Here is an 18,497-nt window from a genome sequence, read left to right on the forward strand (position 1 = left end):
ATGTTGCCTGGTATGGAGGGCATTAGCTATGAGGAGCGGTTGAATAAACTCGGTTTGTTCTCACTGGAACGAAGGAGGTTGAGGGGCGACCTGATAGAGGTCTACAAAATTATGAGGGGCATAGACAGAGTGGATAGTCAGAGGCTTTTCCCCGGGGTAGAGGGGTCAATTACTAGGGGGCATAGGTTTAAGGTGAGAGGGGCAAGGTTTAGAGTAGATGTACGAGGCAAGTTTTTTACGCAGAGGGTAGTGGGTGCCTGGAACTCGCTACCGGAGGAGGTGGTGGAAGCAGGGACGATAGTGACATTTAAGGGGCATCTTGACAAATACATGAATAGGATGGGAATAGAGATACGGACCCAGGAAGTGTAGAAGATTTTAGTTTAGACGGGCAGCATGGTCGACACAGGCCTGGAGGGCCGAAGGGCCTGTTCCTTTTCTTTGTTCTTTGTTCAGGCAGCGTCTGTCTGATCAAGACATTGCACTGAGGAATAAACCAGCGAATGGCTATCCCTTATTTTGTTTAGTTGAAACAGGTGCAATGTGTGCACATGTTCTTTCCGTCTGCAAAGAATAGGGGCCAATGGATTGTTAAATGTTGGGGTTCTTACAGTTCCACGCACCATAAGATTGGCCTTATCAACATCCTTGTAAATAGAGCACAGCCATTTGCTCAGCATGTAAGCTTGATGCTGAAATTGGGCGCATGAAGGACATTCTGTGGGGGAAAGGGGGCGGCATGGTGGCGCAGCGGTTAGCTCTGCTTCCTCACAGCGCCGAGGACCAGGGTTCGATCCCGGTCCAGGGTCACTGTCCATGTGGAGTGTGCACATTCTCCCCATTACCTAAAGATGTGCAGGGTAGGTGGATTGGCCAGACTAAATTGCCCCTTAATTGGAAAAATTTCTCTTTTTTCCAAAAAAGACATCCTGTGGGATGAGGGCTATCCTTATGAGATCGTCACTCACTATATTTCACGCGCACACTCGTGGGTGGGCCTGCGGCCTTCGCTTTCAGCCCGGAAAAGTGCCCAGTCTACCTCTGATTACTCTGGGAGGGCAAGAGATCTCAGTAATGGGTGAAGCTAGCTGTTTCACACTGCTACCATGTGTGATATTCGCCACGAACATGATGATGCCATCAAGCCAAAAAAATATTCTGACTATCACACAAGTGAGTGATGAATTTCAGTGCCAGCGTGATGCTAGATGTGTAGGGTGTACATCCCAAAGATCGGCGGTCGTATTAAACAGCATTTCCCTTCCATTGATTGCAACAGGCCCCGATACAGACCATACCCAAAGAGCCCTTGCTTACAAAATTCAAAACAACGTGTCCAACATTGGATGAGATTCTGCGATTGGACAACATTTACTAAATAATTCTCATTATGCTAAAAACTATGCTGACAACCAATTTGGTGAGGTGAATTTGCATATACTGGAAGACACCTCGATGAATTTTTTAAACATATTTTTATTGAAGAGTTTCATTTATAACAAACAAATAAAATGCACGATAGCAACATGTTAAAAATGGATATTTACTAAGTACAGTATTAGATGAAGACATTTCCCCAACGTCACATTAATACCACTTGTAAGCACCTGTGCCACAGGTGTAGTGCAAACACTTTATTATCTTCCTGTTGTAACATGGATGCAACCCTCTTTTCCCCCCGACCCCCCACCACCACCCAAGTCTCTATCCACAGCCCCGCCCTTCTCCTGGCTTTTCCTCTCTTTTCTCATCCCCTCGTACCCCCCCTCCTCCACCCCTCCTCAAGCTCCCAAACTCTGCCCCCCCCCCCCCCCCCCCACCCCCCCTAACTGTCACAGACTGTGACGGTCACAAACTTTGAAGATGGCGGTGAACTGCTTCCACCTGGACTGGAACTCTTCATCCGACTCTCTGATGGCAAATTTGATTTTCTCGAGCCTCAGGAATTCCGCGAGGCTGGCCAGCCAGTCTGAGAACATAAGAACTAGGAACAGGAGTAGGCCATCTGGCCCCTCGAGCCTGCTCCGCTATTCAATGAGATCATGGCTGATCTTTGTGGACTCAGCTCCACTCTCCGGCCCGTACACCATATCCTCTAATCCCTTTATTCTTTAGAAAGGTATCTATCTTTTTCTTAAAAACGTTTAAAGAAGGAGCCTCAACTGCTTCACTGGGCAAGGAATTCCAGAGATTCACAACCCTTTGGGTGAAGAAGTTCCTCCTAAACTCGGTCCTAAATCTACTTCCCCTTATTTTGAGGCTATGCCCCCTAGTTCTGCTTTCCCCGACCAGTGGAAACAACCTGCCCGCATCTATCCTATCTATTCCCTTCATAATTTTATGTTTCAATAAGATCCCCCCGCATCCTTCTAAACTCCAATGAGTACAGTCCCAGTCTACGCAACCTCTCGTCATAATCTAATCTCCTCAACTCTGGGATCAACCTAGTGAATCTCCTCTGCACTCCCTCCAGTGCCAATATGTCCTTTCTCAGGTAAGGAGACCAAAACTGAACACAATACTCCAGATGTGGCCTCGCCAACACTTTATATAATTGCAGCATAACCTCCCGAGTCTTGAACTCCATCCCTCCAGCAATGAAGGACAAAACTCGATAGCCTTCTTAATCACCTGTTGCACCTGCACACCAACTTTTTGCGACTCGTTCACGAGCACACCCAGGTCCCTCTGCACAGCATCATGTTTTAACATCTTACCGTTTAAATAATAATCCATTCTGCTGTTATTCCTCCCAAAATGGATAGCCTCACACTTGGCAACATTGAATTCCATCTGCCAGACCCTAGCCCATTCACCTAACCTATCCAAATCCTTCTGCAGACTTCCGGTATCCTCTGCACTTTTTGCTTTACCACTTATCTTAGTGTCGTCTGCAAACTTTGCCACATTGCACTTGGTCCCCAACTGAGGCCTTGTGAGGCGCTGCCGATCTCCATCCGAACAGGAGTCGTTGCTCGGCTATCAGGCACTATAGCACAGTGGTTATCACCGCTGCTTCACAGCGCCAGGGACCCGGGTTCGATTCCCGGATTGGGTCACTGTCTGCAGATTCTGCACCTTCTCCCCATGTTCTCGTGGGTTTCCTCCGGGTGCTCCGGTTTCCTACCTCGAAGTCCTGAAAGGGGTGCTTGTTAGATGAATTGGACATTGTGTCGCCGAACAAGCGCCGGAGTGTGGCTAAGGGATTTTCACAGTAGCTTGTGTTGCCGTGTTTATTGCGACTAAGAAAGCACAACAGCGCCTATACTTCCTGAGGAAACTAAGGAAATTTGGAGTGTCCACATTGACTCTTAATGCAGATGGACCGTTGAAAGCATCCTATGTGACTGTATCACAGCCTGGTATGACAACTGCTTGGCCCAACACCACAAGAAACTTCAGAGAGTCATGAACACAGCCCAGTGCATCACGCAAATCCACCTGCCATGCATTGACTCTGTCTACACCTTCCGCTGCCTTGGGAAAGTGGGCAGCATAATCAAAGACCACTCCCACCCGGGTTATTCTCTCTTCCAACTTCTTCTATTGGGCAGGAGATACGAATGTCTGAGAGCGAGTACTAACCGGTTCAAAAACAACTTCCCCGCTGTTACCAGACTCCTGAATGACCCTCTTATGGACTGAACTGATCTCTTCATGCATCTTCTTTACTGAATAGTACTAAGCTCTGTATGCTCACCTGATGCCTGTCACTATGTATTTACGTTGTATGTTTATGCATGTCTTGTGTTTCTTCATGTATGAAACGACCTGTCTCGACTGTACGCAGAACAATACTGTACCTCGGTAAACGTGACAAATCAAATTCAATTCACGGCCATGACATCTTTTAGTTATTAATTATCAGAATATGCATGGATGGCATTTCTCATCCATCCCCAATTACCTTTGTGAAGTCGGTGCTGAGTCACCTCCTTGAACAACTCCAGCCTGAGGTGAAAGGGCTCCCCCACAGTGCTGTTGGGTAGAGAGATTCAGGATTCTGGGCCGAAGGTGACGAAAGAACAGCCAATATATGCCCACAATTTGGCATGATGTTGCGGATCCTGAGGGCAACTCTGTTGGCCTACCCGCGCAGGCCGACTGACGTTTGTCCTAACTGGCGGAGGTCACGAGTTTGAAGGGTACCGTCTGAGAAGACAATCTCTGCTGAGAGTCCTGTAGATAGTCCATGGTGTACTGGTAGTGGAAGGGGTGTGATGCTCCCTTCTCACTTGCACACCTCAAAACTGACCTTAAAAACGAGTGGGAAAAATCTAAAGCATGCATAAGGCAGGAGAATGGCAATAGGTGGAATGTTTGTTCGGAGAGCCAGTGCAGACACGATGGGTCGAAAGGCCTCTTGCACTGTAACAATTCTGTGCGCGCGGGTGGTCATCAGCAGAAAGGTTTTGTTTTGTTACTTCTCCTTTTGTAACAAATTGTGTGACGTTTGCGGAACTTACTGAAGATTTTTAAATTTCCTCTTCCTCTTTCTGACAGAATGCCCTGGACAGGAATGAAGAGCTGACTCCGCTCGGCGTCCATTTGGCCCGCCTGCCAGTGGAGCCCCACATCGGGAAAATGATTCTGTTTGGAGCATTATTGTGCTGCTTGGATCCTGTCCTCACCATCGCAGCCAGCCTCAGTTTCAAGGATCCGTTTGTCATTCCATTGGTAAAGCCACAAGATGATGACCAGAATGGTGTTAAAGGCTAAAGGGGTTAAATTATGACAAACTGTTACATTGATTAGGCTTGCATTCCATTGTGCACCAATATTAAGGAGTGATTTTAAAAGCTTGATTAAATGATTTGAGATGGTAGACTGAGTGGCCTAGTGGTATTTATACTGGACCAGTAATCCAGAGACCCAGGTTAAAGCCTGGGGACCTGGGTTTGAATCCCGCCATGGCAGGATGAAAATCTTGAATTAGAAAATGTCAATTAACGTAAAAACCCATCTGGTTCACTCATGTCCTTCAGGGAAAGGAATCTACTGTCCTTATCTGGTCTGGCCTACATGTAACTCTGGACCCACAGCAATGTGGTTGACTCTTAAAATTCCCTCTGAGCTCACTCAAGGCAATTCGGGATGGGCTATTATTGTAAAGCCCTCATGAATGAAAAACAAAATTCCTCTGATGTGGACGAAGGGGACTAAACCCTTAAAATTAGGACTCGGATATTCAAGGATGAAGCCAGGAAGCACTTTACATGAGGGAAGTGGAAATCTGAAGCTCTCTCGCCGCCTCCTCCCTCCCAAATACTTTTGAAGCCGATTGCAAATCGATCTGCGTAAGCAAGGATATTTAGGGTTGTGGAAGCAGGGAAAATGAATTCAAGATACAACCCCTCACTTCTCGAATTGAAGATGGTCTTATTAAATTTGTACTGAGCCTCCACAGAGCTATTGCTGGAGACTTGCAGCTGGGGAGTTACCCATACATTTAAACTATTATTTTGCTGATCTCGGTATATCTCCACCTTATTTACTTGATGATAGTCTGGTCACGTTGTGGGCTTATTCCTCACCGAGCATTGGAATACTGCTTTAGGGCAAATTGAATAGAAATAGGAATGCAACACTTTATCATGTTATCAAAATGGTTCGCACAATGGATTGCTTCTGCAGTGCAGTCACTATCTATGTGATAGAGCAGTGGAGGGAAATGAAAATGGAAAAATGAAATGCAAATCACTTATTGTCACAAGTCGGCTTCAAGTGAAGTTACTGTGAAAAGCCCCTAGTTGCCACATTCTGGCGCCTGTTCGGGAAGGCTGGTACGGTAATTGAACCGTGCTGCTGGCCTGCCTTGGTCTGCTTTGAAAGCAGCCATTTAGCCCTGTGCTAAACCAGCCCCTAATGGTAAAATATGCTATATTTCAGAGAGCTTTGATATTTTGAGGGTGAAGGTTCTTTCTCTAACAGCATAGGATGGAGCAAGAAGTTTGCAAAAAGTTAAAAGTTTCTTCAGCGGCGAATATCTGCTGCCAGATTAACCTTGCTGTCTTTTGTGCTACTGGCAGGGTAAAGAGAAACTGGCAGATGCAAAACGCCGAGAATTGTCAAAGCAGTCTCGGAGTGACCATCTGACGGTGGTCAATGCGTTTAAGGTAGGTAATGCTTCAGTATACAACCCATGCTGAAAATGTGAAATAGAAATAGGAGCTGTTGACAACTCTCAGTAAGCCGGCAGCACCTCATGGGGTGAAATGCTGGGTCTTGTCTCTTTGCCAGAAACCGTGGAGCTCCAGTTCTTCCCTCTTTTTGTTTTTCAAAAAACGTCCAAAAACCTGTTAGCAATGTTGTCATCTGAGCATTTTGTTTTCTACTTTTATGTAAAGTACAAGAAAGATTTACATTTCTATGGCATCTTTAATGGCCTTGGGTGTCCCAAAACACTTTGCAGCCATGAAAGTACTTTTGAGATGTAGCCACTGTAGGAAATGTGCCAGCCAATTTGAACACAGCCAGCTCCTGTGAGCAGCAATGTGATGATGACTGGGTTATCCGTTTAACGTGATGTTGGTTGAATGATAAATGTTGGCGAGGACGCTGGGGAAAAGACTCCTGCTTTCCATAGAATCCCTACAGTGCAGAAGGAGGCCATTCGGCCCATCGAGTCTGCACCGACCCTTCGAATGAGCACTCTGCCCATTTACAAGTGTCCACCACTAACCTAACCTGTGCATCTCTGGACACTGAGGGGAAATTTAGCACAGGCAATCCACCTAACCCGCACATCTTTGGACTGTGGGAGGAAACCTGAGCACCCGGGAGAACGTACAAACGCCACACAGACAGTGTCCCGAGGCCGGAATTGAACTTGTGTCCCTGGCGCTGTGAGGCATCAGCGCTAACCACTGTGCCACCCACAGGATCTTTTGCGTTCAAACGAGGCGCAGACAGGGCCTTGGCTTAACATCGCATCTGCAAGACAGCACCTCCAACATTGCTGCAATCCTGCAGCGCTTCACTGAAAGGGTCAGTTTTGACCCTGTGCTCATCTGTCTGAAATGGGACTTCAAATGCTTCCCATTCCATCTTTGAGGTAGGAGTGCAACCTACTGAGCCATGGCTAACACTATTGAATGTTAATGGGCGCAGTAACATAGCATAACATGTTTCCAAACTTTAGGAAAATGCGATGCAGGGTGCAGCAAAGCTCTTACTCTATCCGTTTATAAACTGAAACGGTTTTGCTGGGGCAGTAGCTAGGGTTGAATCCAGGGAAGGGGACTATCCTCTGTTTCTGACCAAAGAGTGCGAATCCCAATGAGATTTTTTTCTTTTCCCTCAGTTTGGGCAATAAGGCCCAAAGTTAACCAGTTTCCAAAACCAGATTACCACAGCCGTCAGTTTCCTCATTAGCTTCAGTTCAGTTTTATATTCCATGGATTTATTTCCCTCCGTCTCTTGGGGACTGCATTACTGGCGTCCATTATTAAGGAGGTTAAAGCAGGCCACTTGGGAAAATATCAATGCAATCAGGCAGAGTCAACATGGTTTTGTGAAAGGGAAATTGTGTTTGACTAATTTATTGGAATTCTTTGAGGATAAAGTACAACCTGTGGCTGCCTTGCACTTAGATTCTTAGGAGGCATTTGACAAGGTGCCGCACCAAAAGTTACTACACACGGAAGATGAGCTCATGGTCTAGCAGGCAACATATGAGCACGGATAGAGGATTGGTTTACAAACAGGAAACGGAGGAGGCGTAAGTGGGTCATGGGTTGACAAGTTGTGATGGGTAAATTGCTACAGGGATCAGTGCTATCCATTGAATTCCTACAGTACAGGAGAAGGCCATTCAGCCCATCGAGTCTGCACCGACCCTCCAAAAGAGCACTCTGCATAGGCCCACTATCCCACCCTGGCCCCGTCACCCCCGCGCATGGGCAGCCTTCCTAACCTGCACATGGACTGTGGGGGGAAACCCACGCAGACCCTGGGAGAACGTGCAAATTCCCAAGTGCTGAGGCCTCCATTATTTGTAACTTATATCACTGATTTGGATGAAAGAATCAAATGTATGGTTGCTAAATTTGCCCAAAACACAAAGAGAGGTCGGAAAGTAAGTTGTGAAGAGGAAATGCATTTGCAAAGGGATATAAATCAGTTAAGTGGATGGGCAAAGATTTGACAGATGGAATATAATGTGGGGAAAATGTAAACTTGTCCACTTTGGCAGGAAGAATAGAAACTCTATGTTTAAATGGAGAGACTACAGAACCCATGAGCTACAGAGGAATCATGGCGTCCTCATTTAGAAGTTACAAAAAATTAGTATGAAGGCATAGCACGTGATTAGGAAGACAAAGGGCGTGTTGTCATGATCTAATTAAACGGTGGGGCAGGCGCAATGGCCGAGTCCTCCCACCGACGTAGTAGGTTTGTATGTCCATTTTGTCTTGCTGTCGATGGCATTCCATCTGCCTTTCCACACAGCCAACATATTGGACCTTCCGTTTCTTTCAGAGGGGTGAGCATTGCTCTTTTGTGTATTTACCCTTCAAAAAGGTTGTTTTCTCGACTCTGATTTGCCATCGCCAATACCCGCTTTCAGAACCTTCCGGTACCGGCATGTGATCTGATTGATGAATGTTTCTGTTTTCAGGGCTGGGAAGAGGCGAAAAGGAGAGGTTTCAGGTCAGAGAAAGATTACTGTTGGGAATACTTCCTTTCTCCAAACAATCTGCAGGTAACCAACCTGTGTAACGATCTTGTGATTTTTCTCCCTCGAACAGAGAAGGTTGAATTAAGATTTATTTTAAGCGCTCAAAAGTCTGAGAGTTTGGCGAGAGTAAATGGGGAAGGGATGTTTCCATTGGTGGGTGGGCCAGTACCCAGAGGATCCTGATTTAAGGTAATCGTCAAAGAAAAGCCAGGAGGGAGATGAGAATTATTCCTCTGAGCTGGAATGCACTGCCGGAGAGGATGGAGAAAGCGGTTCAGGAGTAACCTTTGGATATAAGTTTGAAATGAAAGGTTGGCGGAGTTAATTGGTCAGAGCAGCAGGAATGGGGGCTAATTGGCTGGCTCTTTAAATGACTGACACGGGCATGGGGCTGAATGGCCACTCCCTGTGCTGCTTGATTCAAAACTCTAAAATGGGCTGGGAAAACAGATGTCAAATTAGGTCAGAAACTATTGGAAGGAACAATCAAAGATTGGGTTTAAAATGGTTTTGGGAACCGAGGGAGTTGGAAAAGAGGGTGAGATTTATGAAGCCTGTTCCAGGGAACAGACACTCTGAACACCCGACTGGTTTTCTGTTGAACATAACTTTGAGACCGAGATAAATAGATTTTTAAAATAATACATGGCAAAATCCTGCGGAAATCTGAAATGAGAACAGAAAATGCTGGAAAAATTCAGCAGGTCGGACAGCATCAGTGGAGCAAAAAACAACAAACACTTTGAGTCCATTTGACTCCTGTTCAATGTTTTTTGTTGGGGAAGAGCATCAGGGGATGTGGAGCAAAGGCAGGAAAGTGCAGTTGTGGTACAGACAAGCCACGGACTGACGGAATGACAGAGCAGGTACTAAGTCCCGACTGACCTGTTGCTAATGTTCCTGCGAGACCTCACCTTGTTCTGCAGTGTGCTGATGTGTTGTTATCTGTACTGAACTTGTGGTCACTTCTGTGCCCAGTCTTTCGCTGTACCAGTTTGTACGTGTGGGGTCCTTTACTAAGGCGGTTAAAGAAGGTCTCTGATGTGGTGGGGAAGTGTTCTGATATAGCCTTTTCCTTAATGTGTCCCCGCAGATGCTTCATAACATGAAAGCACAGTTTGCCGAACACCTGCTGGTGGCTGGTTTTGTCAGCAGCAAAAATCCCAGAGATCCCAAGGCAAATATAAATTCAGGTAATTAACGAAAGCAAAACCCATTTAAAATCTCAGCAGAGTTGAAGCCGTTTTTCTTTTTTTTTTGCTTTCCCGTCGCTGTTCTGGAATAATATGTGTTCTGTTCCAACAGACAACGAGAAGTTAATTAAAGCTGTGGTTTGTGCGGGCTTGTATCCGAAAGTGGCGAAAATACGGCCAAGTTTCAGCAAGAAGAGAAAAATGTGAGCAAGTTACTTTTTCATGAACAGTGCAACGTGACAATGTGAACCTGAGTCATAAAGAAAAGATGGTCACTAACAAATCCAAATCTGGATCTGACTACTACAAAGTGTAGTTGAGGGGAAAAGCTTGGATATCTTTAAGGGGAAGCTGAATACGTACAGGAGAGATGGGAAAATAAGAATATGCTGAGTGAGTGAGATACAGTACAGTGAGGCGAGACTTGTGTGGGACATAAATACAGGCTGAGAGGTTTTAGGCTGAGTGACTTCTCTTTCTTGTGTTGCCAATGCTACGCAATAAGAAGAATGCCACTGGGGTAACCTCTCAAAAATCTGCTGTAACACCTCTGTTGCAAACGCCTGGAGACTTCAATTATGATTTGTGTCTCTGAAATGAAATGAAAATCGCTTATTGTCACAAGTAGGCTTCAAATGAAGTTACTGTGAAAAGCCCCTAGTCGCCACATTCCGGCATTCCGAAGTTCAGCCAGCTCATTTGACTTCAATCTTCCAGATTTATGACCCTGCTGATTTTCTTATTGCGTCTTTAAAGTTAACCTGAAAAAATGGGTAGGTCCTTGCTTTGACGTCTCTTCTAAAGTGCAGCCTCTCTAGCTGTGTCACATTCCTCTTAGCGCTGGGCTGAACTGTCAGTCTTAGGCTGAAGCCCTGATATCCAAGTTGGACCCCTGACCCAGAGGTGATGTTGCGACTTGTTGAAATGGCAAATTAAATTCAATCTGACAAAGTGTGAGTTAATGCATTTGGAGTGGGCTAAGAAAGCAAGGGAATACTCTAAAAACGGGAAGCTATTGAGACAGGTTGACAAAATGAGAGACCCTGGACTGCATGTCCACAGGTCTTGAAGGTGGCAGGGCAGGTGGACAATGTGGGTCAGGAAAATATATGTAATGCTTTCCTTTATCGGGCAAGTATTGAATGCTAAAGCAGAGATTTAATGATGGTTACATTACAGGAAGGACATACTTGCTTTGGACAAGATTGGATGAGATTGACAAGAATGTTGCCAGGGCTTGAAATTGTAGCCATGAGGAAATATTTTGTCGGCTGGGTTGTTTTCCTTAGAACAGGGGAGGCTAAGTGAGGCTTGAGGTGAACAAAATTATGAAAGGCCGAGACAAGAAAGATTTGTTTCCCCTTCTTGGTGGAGTCAGTTACCAGGAGGCATAGATTTAAGGTGATTGGTGAAAGGATTAAGAGGGGACATGAGGAAAGCCTTTTTCACCCAGGGGGTGGTGGGTGTCTGGAATTCACCGCCGAGATTGGTGGATGTGGCTAAAATGCTCAACACATTTAGGAGTACCTGGATCTACATCTGATGTAATGTAACCTGCAAGGCAATGGACCAGGTGCTGGAAAATGGGATTAAAATGAGCGGCTAGTTTCTTTTTTCTATTGGCCGGCGCTGACAATTAGGACTGAATTAACTCTTTCTACGCCGGAATTTTTCTACGGTTCGACACTAAACAGCCAGTTGACACTTAGTGGATCCGGTTTGTTTGCTCCATCAAGTTAATGTCTGTTAGTGAGACATGTGGAAACCCTCATCCCCACCCCATTGGACTTTGGCTTGCTGCTGTCCAGCTATACTGCCCACCTGCGATATAAAGCATGTTAGATGACTGCAAATATGTGCAATGAGGCTGTTGATGAATCCCTTGATCGTAGTATATCTTTGAAAGCCAGTGTTTGAATTTTGTTATTTGGTTTTGGAAAATAGAATTTTAAATAGGTGTTCAACATGTTGCTTTAATTGCCAGGTATTTATCAGTGTTTATCTCATCTGTTTGTTTAGAATGTTTAGGTTCATTGAAATGAAACGCGAATGAGACAGAAACAGAATAAATGCAATTCAAGCTGTTTAGGCCGCTTTCAGTGTTATTTTCCAGCTGGTGATTTTGACTGCTCAGTTTTCCAGGGTTGTCTGTTGGTCAGTTTCCCACTGTTGACGGAGTCCCTTCAGTTCTCAGATGCAGCACTAGATGGAGTGCGGAGCAAACATGAACTTGTCCCACTTGCCTGTCCTCTATAATGTCCGCTGGACAAGATAGCAAGCTGTGAGCCTCACAGTTCCTGCTGGAGGAGAGTGCTTCCCTTTTTCCTATCTCCCCATGAAGGCTGCTCTTAATGCTCCTATTGGAGTGAAACACACCGATCACCCTCAGGATAGCTCTCACAAATTGCTAATCTTTATGATTGATGACAGCCCATTTTACATTGATGAGAAAAGTGTCAAAATCCTCTCTAATCTCTTCTACATCTGCTTTCATGAGCGTGCAGACGCAATCTTTCACGTGTATTCTCACACACATCGGTGTGTGTATCCATGCAGTCTCACATTCAAATGCAGTTATATTATCATACACAATGCTCACTGCCACACTCCAGAAAAGGCCAGATGACATCAGCCAGGGACCCTGCCTATTTTTCACCTCCCCTCCCCAGCCCAGGTCAGTTAGTAGAGACCAACACTTAACTCACTTAGCAGAGATGGGGAAGGGAATCCCTGGCCTGAAAGGTATCCTGGTCACATAATTAGACCATTTACTCTTTATTAGTACTACATCGGGTGGGAAGCAAATTACAGCTGGTGGTTCCTCCACTCTTGAGAGTGATCAATAGGTAAGGTAAAGTCGCCATAGTCCCAGATGACCATGGGGGGGGGGAGCTGACTGGTGCAGGTTTAACCCGAGGGTCACCACATCTCAGGCGAGAGGCAAGATTGAGAAGGCGGGACCCTCATGAATAATCTCAGTGGGAATTGAACCCGCGGCACTGGCCTTGCTCTGCATCACAAACCAGCTGTCTAGCCAAGTGAGCTAAACCGGCCCCCATGGGGTGATCAATACCAAGCAATGAAAGACATTTTCCTTTTGGACATACACAGAAAGTGATTTGGTAAAAAGAGGCAGAAACCTTTAAGCACCAAAATAAAAGTAAAATACTGCGGATGCTGGAATCCTGAAATAAAAACAGAAAATGCTGGAAAGCCCCAGGAGGTCTGGCAGCATCTGGAGCGAGAAAAAGCGGACTCGAAATGTCAACTCTTTCTCTCTCCAGAGATGCAGCGAAACCTGCTGGGATTTTTCCAGCATTCTGTGTTTTTATTCTATGTTCGAAATATTTAAGATTCCATGGCATTATTTCCCACGATCCTCTTGCTCTCCACTGTGATGTCGGGGGGATGCAATTCCCGGCGAAACAAAACGATCTCTCCGCATTTGCGATTCTTCCACCGAAGCCATTGTTGACCATAGGGTGCCACGCCATCCTCCCATCCCAAGGGAAATTCAGCCCCAGCATTGTCAGGTGGTCATATGCCATTACTCTGAGAAGAACTTTAACTAGACTCCCTGCATCTCACTAACCACCTGGTGGGCCTCTCCTTTGTACTTTCAGGGCTAAAGTCTTCACCAAGTCAGATGGAAGAGTCAACATTCATCCAAAATCTGTGAACGCCGAAGAGGGTGAATATGAGCATAACTGGTTAATCTATCATTTGAAGATGCGGACGAGCAGTGTAAGTGTTTCTATAAAGGCCTCCCTCTCTGCTTGTCTGAATCACTCAGCTGTTACAGTACAGCTTTGCTATGCATGTAAGAGACAATTCCGCAACCTGTCGCTCCTCCTGGGGAGTGGTCCTTCCTGAAACCCCAGCCTGTGATATTCCCGTCTGTTGCTTTCAACAGGACTGAGAGCATTTTGATTGTATCCCACAGTGCACTTATAGGCACTGGATTGTGATGGTTTTAGTGAAATATTCATTGTTCCAAAACCCTCTTATTGGATTCAAACTACATTTGGAAATATCATTTTTAAATAAATTTAGAGTACCCAATTATTTTTTTCCAATTAAAGGGCAATTTAGCGTGGCCAATCCACCTACCTGCACATCTTTGGGTTGTGGGGATGAAACCCAAGCAGTGTATCGTTATTCTTCTTTCTTCTCTTTTATTTTTTTTTTCTGGAACGGGGAGAATGTGCAAACTCCGCATGGACAGTGACCCAGAGCCGGGAGCGAACCCAGGTCCTCGGTGTCGTAGGCAGCAGTGCTAGCCACTGTGCCACCGTGCCACCCGCTGTGGAAATATCATGACTGCAGACGTTCCAAGTCTTGGCTTTCTATCTCTCGTACCCTTGTCTCTTCTTAAAGAGGTTCTTGGAGCTGTAACATCAGCCGCAAGGGGGGGGGTGGGGGGGGGGGGGGGGGGGGGGGGGGGGGGGCGCCGTGTGTTTCCGGGCTTGATGATCGCATTCTCCTCTCTCACGGTTTTTTAAAAAATTTGTTCATGGGAAGTGGGCGTCTCAGGCTGGGCCAGCATTTATTGCTCATCCCTAATTCCCCTAGGGGGCAGTTAAGAGTCAACCACATTGCTGTGGATCTGGAATCACATGTAGGCCAGACCAGGTAAGGGCGGCAGATTTCCTTTAGTGAAGCAGATGGGTTTATATGACATTCAACAATGGTTTCATTAGACTTTTAATTCCAGATTTGTGTTGAATTCAAATTTCACCATCTGCAGTGGCGGGATTTTAACCTGGGTCTCCAGAGCATACTAGTCAGGTGACAATACCACTACGCCACTGCCGGATGATATTTGTTCAAACCCGAGTAAAGAGACTTGAGTGCAGAGTATAGACACCCCCCCAGTGCAGTGCCGAGGGAGTACTGCACTGTTGTGCCCTCTTTTGATCAGACGCTAAACTGAGACTGTACTCTTGTGCACTATTTTAAAGGACGAGGGAGATCTTAGTGTCCTGGCCAACATTCATCCCTCAACTAATATCACTGAAGCAGATTTTCCGGCCATTATCACCATTTCTCTTTTTTGGAATTTGCTATGTAGATTGATGGCCACATTTCCCTGTATTACATCATTTCAGATGGGCTTCTTTGACAGAAAGTTGTGAAAAACACTTCCAAAAGTAAGTTGTTCTTCCCTAGGTGGGTAGATGGCAGGATCCCTGGCCTTTGGATCACTCTGGGTAGTGTTTCTGGAATACAGTGTATTGCGTTCAAGCCTAAACGTTCTTACTTTGGGAACATTGAGAGAACGTTGGGTGCCTGGGGGACCATTTGTCCTTTTGGACACACATCGCCCTCCCTTCTGCTTGGTTGCAAACTTTGAAGTAAAACCTTGAGTGTTTACATTGAGCATGATCAGGGGACATTTATTACTAATCTGTTTGACGCATACCTCATTCCTACGGTTTTCTCAACTCCTAGAATTCCAACAGTGCAGAAGGAGGCCATTCAGCCCATCGAGTCTGCACCGACCCTTCGAAAGAGCATCCTACCTAGGCCCAATCCCCTGCCCTATTCCTGCAACTCCCCCCTAAGGGGGCAATTTAGCATGATCAATTCAGCAAACATGCACATCTTTGGGCTGTGGGAGGAAACCGAAACACCCAGAGAAAACACAGGCAGACACAGGGAGAGTGTACCAACTCCACACAGTCACTTGAGGCCGGAATTGAACCCGAGTCCCTGTGATGTGAGGCAGCAGTGCTGACCACTGTGCCACCAAGCCGCCCCCAAATGAAAAAGTATTAAAGAACAAAGAAAAGTACAGCACAGGAACAGGCTCTTCGGCCCTCCAAGCCTGCGCCGATCATACTGCCCATTTAACCTAGAGCCTTCTACACTTCCAGGATCCGTATCCCTCTGTTCCCATCCTATTTGTGTATTTGTTAAGACGACCCTTAAACCTCACTACCTGCTTCCACCGCCACCTCCGACAGTGTGCTCCAAGCACGCACTACCCTCTGTGTAAAAAAACAAAAAACAAAACTTCTCTCTCACATCTTCTCTAAACTTTGCCCCTCGCATCTTAAACCTATGTCCCCTAATAATTGACACTTCCACTCTGGGAAAAGGCTTCTGACTGTCCACTCTGTTCATGCCCCTCATAATTATGTAGACGTCTTTCAGGTCGCCCCTCAACCTCCGTCGTTCCAGTGAGAACAAACCGAGTTTATCCAACCCCTCCTTACAGCTAATGCCCTCCATACCAGGCATCATTCTGGTAAACCTCTTCTGTACCCTCTCAAAAGCCTCCATATCCTTCTGGTAATGCGGCGACCAGAATTGGCCTAACTAAGATTCTATGCAGCTGGAGCATGACTTGCCAATTTTTATACTTTCTGCCCCTGCCGATGAAGGTAAGCATGCCGTATGCCTTCTTGACTACCTTCTCCACCTGCGTTGCCACTTACAGTGACCTGTGGACCTGTACACCCAGATTTCTCTGCCTGTCAATACTCTTAAGGGTTCTGCCATTTACTATATATTTCCCACCTGGTATTAGACCTTCCAAAGTGCATGACCTTACATTTGTGTGTTCCTCCCCCCCCCCCCCCCCCCCCCCACCACCCACCTCAAGACTGATTTTCCCTCTCCCCATAGTAGGCAAGCATTTTAAATAAGAAAACAAAACCTGAGGGGTCTGCAGCTCGGAGCCGGCAGTGCTGCCCTGGGGCAATCTACCTAAGACTGGGTGCACCCACCATCGGTTTTCCTAATTGCTATTGAATGGTGACGGCCCAATCTTCAGTGGGGATATTGACACTGAATTTCATCCTACCCTTGCCCGATCTCACTGCGCATTTAAAACCAGAATGCATCTGATCATCTGGTTCTCAATGCGCGGGGTCTTCCTCATCTATACTGTTGCTGGCATGTACTTATTTGAGGACCTTGATATCTTGACTGTTTTACAGATCTACCTGTATGATTGCACCGAGGTCTCCCCTTACTCCTTGCTGTTCTTTGGAGGAGATATCTCGATACAGAAGGAACAGGGCCAGGAGACCATCTCTGTGGATGAATGGATTGTGTTCCAGTCGCCATCCAGAATAGCCCATTTAGTAAAGGTAAAAAAACAAAAATTGGGAGTTGTATTGTGACACTGGTTTGAAATGTATCCAGTCCAGTTTTGAAGTTGACCCCCAACTTGCAACTTTTTGAGGGAGTGTATTCCAGATTTCCACTAACCTAGTGTGAAAAAGTGCTCCCCTTTAAATGACGTGGCTCTAACTTTTAAGGTTAATGGTCCCTTTGTTCAGGATTCCCTCCAGCATAGGGTATAGCATCTCTCTATCATTGGAATTGACTCAACTTGGTCTTCAATATTCCCAGAAATCTCACCTATACTGCTTGATTTTTGCAAATTGACACTTTTAGCCTCCGTATCATGCCAGAGAATGTGCTTCACACCTTCCAAGGCCAATATATCCTGGTGGGGAGGTGCGGTGTGTTAGACGTTTTAGTTGCTGTGATATGAAGAGTCTAAAGTTCTGTTCCTTTTTCACAAACACACATTTATTTCATTCCAACAGCCTTTGCACAAAACTCTAACTATACATCACCTGACAGAGGCCACCTGAAACCCCGTTACATATCAGTGTCAATTAATGGATACTTAACATAAATGAGACAACTAATTGCAATGTCTCTGAACCCATTACTTAACACGGTGAACACACTTATTCACTAGAAATAATAACGGACGGCAGCATTGTTTCTGTGACAGCCGCAGAAAAACACTGCTTTATATCAATTAAATTGTACTAATCCCTGAAGTGTGAAACAGTGAGACGCACAGACACACTACAAATGGGTAATCACATCCCTCATTAACTTATTAAAGTCCCAATTGAGTTGATTAGTGCACGTCAGCCTAATTATAGCCTTTGCAATCTGATCATAAGTTGTGGGCTGTGAGTCTGATACGAATCCTCAAGCTCGCTGCTAGTTCAGAATTGACTCTCTCAATTTGACTTGGCAGTTTATAGGTTACGGTCGGAGTTGAGTGTTCTAGTCAGGGCCACAATGACTGCACTCGTTGCATCCTGCCTTTATTTCAGTGGGATACTGGGAGTTTCCCTGGGGTCGTGGGAAATTGCACCACGTTTTTCCTTTTGTGGAAACCAAAATCCTGAAAGATTGACGGTGATTCAAGGAAAGGGCAAAATTGCAGCTACCGGCATACTGACCAGACCGGCTTTAGGCGAGCCAGTCACACACAGTGACTTTAATTCAAGCTGTTTCACAATGTGACTGTTGTTTGAGAGCTGGCTCTTCAGATGCTCGGCATAGAGGCTGTTTAGCACAGGGCTAAATCGCTGGCTTTGAAAGCAGACCAAGGCAGGCCAGCAGCACGGTTCAATTCCCGTAACAGCCTCCCTGAACAGGCGCCGGAATGTGGCGACTCGGGGCTTTTCCCAGTAACTTCATTTGAAGCCTACTTGTGACAATAAGTGATTTTCATTTCATTTCATTTCATCTGTGCCCTGCATTGATTGATCATTCTTCACAAATGTAGCGTCAGTGAGTGTCTGAGTGCCACCTCCCAAGCCCACCTCAGCCCTCACTTTCACACACGTGCTTCCTTGCAAAGG

The 18,497-nt window shown here is 45.9% G+C and overlaps 1 protein-coding gene across 1 annotated transcript in view; it reads left to right on the forward strand.

The window, feature by feature from the left end:
* The window catches only part of dhx36 (DEAH (Asp-Glu-Ala-His) box polypeptide 36), a 93,158-nt gene that overhangs the window by 70,291 nt on the left and 4,370 nt on the right, over nt 1-18,497 (forward strand). Inside the window, 7 exon segments of the mRNA XM_072473797.1 lie at nt 4,504-4,677; nt 6,030-6,116; nt 8,621-8,704; nt 9,774-9,873; nt 9,986-10,076; nt 13,497-13,617; nt 16,818-16,970. Of these exon segments, the coding sequence (XP_072329898.1) occupies nt 4,504-4,677; nt 6,030-6,116; nt 8,621-8,704; nt 9,774-9,873; nt 9,986-10,076; nt 13,497-13,617; nt 16,818-16,970 (810 nt within the window).

This window comes from Scyliorhinus torazame, chromosome 14 (genome assembly GCF_047496885.1).
Source record: "Scyliorhinus torazame isolate Kashiwa2021f chromosome 14, sScyTor2.1, whole genome shotgun sequence".
In the NCBI taxonomy this organism is placed as follows: Eukaryota; Metazoa; Chordata; class Chondrichthyes; order Carcharhiniformes; family Scyliorhinidae; genus Scyliorhinus; species Scyliorhinus torazame.